Source organism: Antrostomus carolinensis, unplaced genomic scaffold (assembly GCF_000700745.2).
Source record: "Antrostomus carolinensis isolate BGI_N321 unplaced genomic scaffold, ASM70074v2 scaffold11769, whole genome shotgun sequence".
NCBI lineage: Eukaryota > Metazoa > Chordata > Aves > Caprimulgiformes > Caprimulgidae > Antrostomus > Antrostomus carolinensis.
Genome location: NW_010339254.1, coordinates 15,138 through 16,441, shown reverse-complemented (window position 1 = coordinate 16,441; position 1,304 = coordinate 15,138). Strand labels below are relative to the sequence as shown.

The window sequence follows — 1,304 nt, the reverse complement described above, 5'->3', positions numbered from 1 at the left end:
CTACACTCTACCTTGAAAATGTAATCCTTGCAAGTAATAGCACTCTGTGATAACATTTCCTGTTTCATGTGAAGCAATTTTAAAAATTTCTTCCAAAACATTAACTGGCAATAGTAAAGCTGCTGTTAACAACTCTGGTAAATAACCTTGTCTGACATAGTTGGGGGGGAGGTGTTGGTTTGGTTTGTTGCAGGTTTTTTTGTTTGTTTTAAAAGAACACTCAAAAAACCACCAAACCTAGGTATATTCTGAATGAAAATACCGAACATACAAACTTTAAAAATGGCTTTTTTTGCACCCATCACAAGCTCAGCAAAACTACTAAAATTGCACATTTTTTCCTTTTTTCTTGGAAGGACAGCTTGCTAAGATGTAGCTACTGCATGTTTTTTAAAATTATCTTTTCAACAAGCAATCACCATATTCTATACATGCTAAAAATTAAAGAAAGAAAAGCTTAAAATTCATACTTAAGGCTAAAAATGTTTTATTTAAGTATTAGATATCATTACTTAGTAACATTAGAAAAACACGTATCAAGTATCTTTTGTTTTTTCTCAGTTATTATTTTATGACTAAAGCATCAAAAGAAGTAAACAGTGGTAACAATTTAATTTATTGACACTAAAGAGTAATCACTGAAAACTCTATTTTTCTATAAAACAGACTGTGAAGTGCTTCAGAACACAAAACTGGGGCAGAGAAGCAACTACACCATTACTAGAGACACCTTAGAATCACAGAAAAAAAACTGACTGGAAAATACCTCTGAAGGTCATTTTTTCCAACCTCCTGCTCAAAGCCGAGTATTTCAGAACTGCTCATGATTTTATCCAGTTGTGTTCTGGAAACCTCCAAAGACGGAGATTCAATAACACAACCACCTCTCAGGCAAACTATTCACTGTTTGATCACCCTCATGGCAATTTTGTTTTCTTTTCTAATACACAAAAGACTCTTCCCTTGTTGCAGATTATGACAGCTGCCTCCTATCCTTCACCACACCTCAGTATCTGGCTCCATCTTCTGTATATCTCCTCCATCAGGTAACAAAGGGCTACTACTATGACTTTTTGGTCATTTGAGAAAAAAAAAAACAAAACACCACACCTACCTTTCAAAGTGGAGCGGCTAGCAGGCCTCCCAACGTTATTTTTCTGATGCTTTGTTGACATACGCTTCATCTGGCGGGGTGTACTAGGAGGAGAAGTTCCATAGAAGGTGTCAGCACTTGCTTCATCTGATAACTCCTCGGGATCAGACTCAGAGATCTTGCAAGTAGCATCTTCTGATTTGCACTCTTT

The 1,304-nt window shown here is 36.1% G+C and overlaps 1 protein-coding gene across 1 annotated transcript in view; it reads right to left on the bottom strand.

The window, feature by feature from the left end:
- Positions 1-1,300, bottom strand: part of LOC104531006 (mitogen-activated protein kinase kinase kinase 4-like) — a gene marked incomplete at both ends in the record, with an annotated part of 7,218 nt that extends 5,918 nt beyond the window's left edge. The window contains one exon of the mRNA XM_010175776.1: positions 1,115-1,300. Within this exon, the coding sequence (XP_010174078.1) occupies positions 1,115-1,300 (186 nt within the window). The remainder of the gene's footprint in view (positions 1-1,114) is intronic.
- Positions 1,301-1,304: the final 4 nt, after the last annotated feature.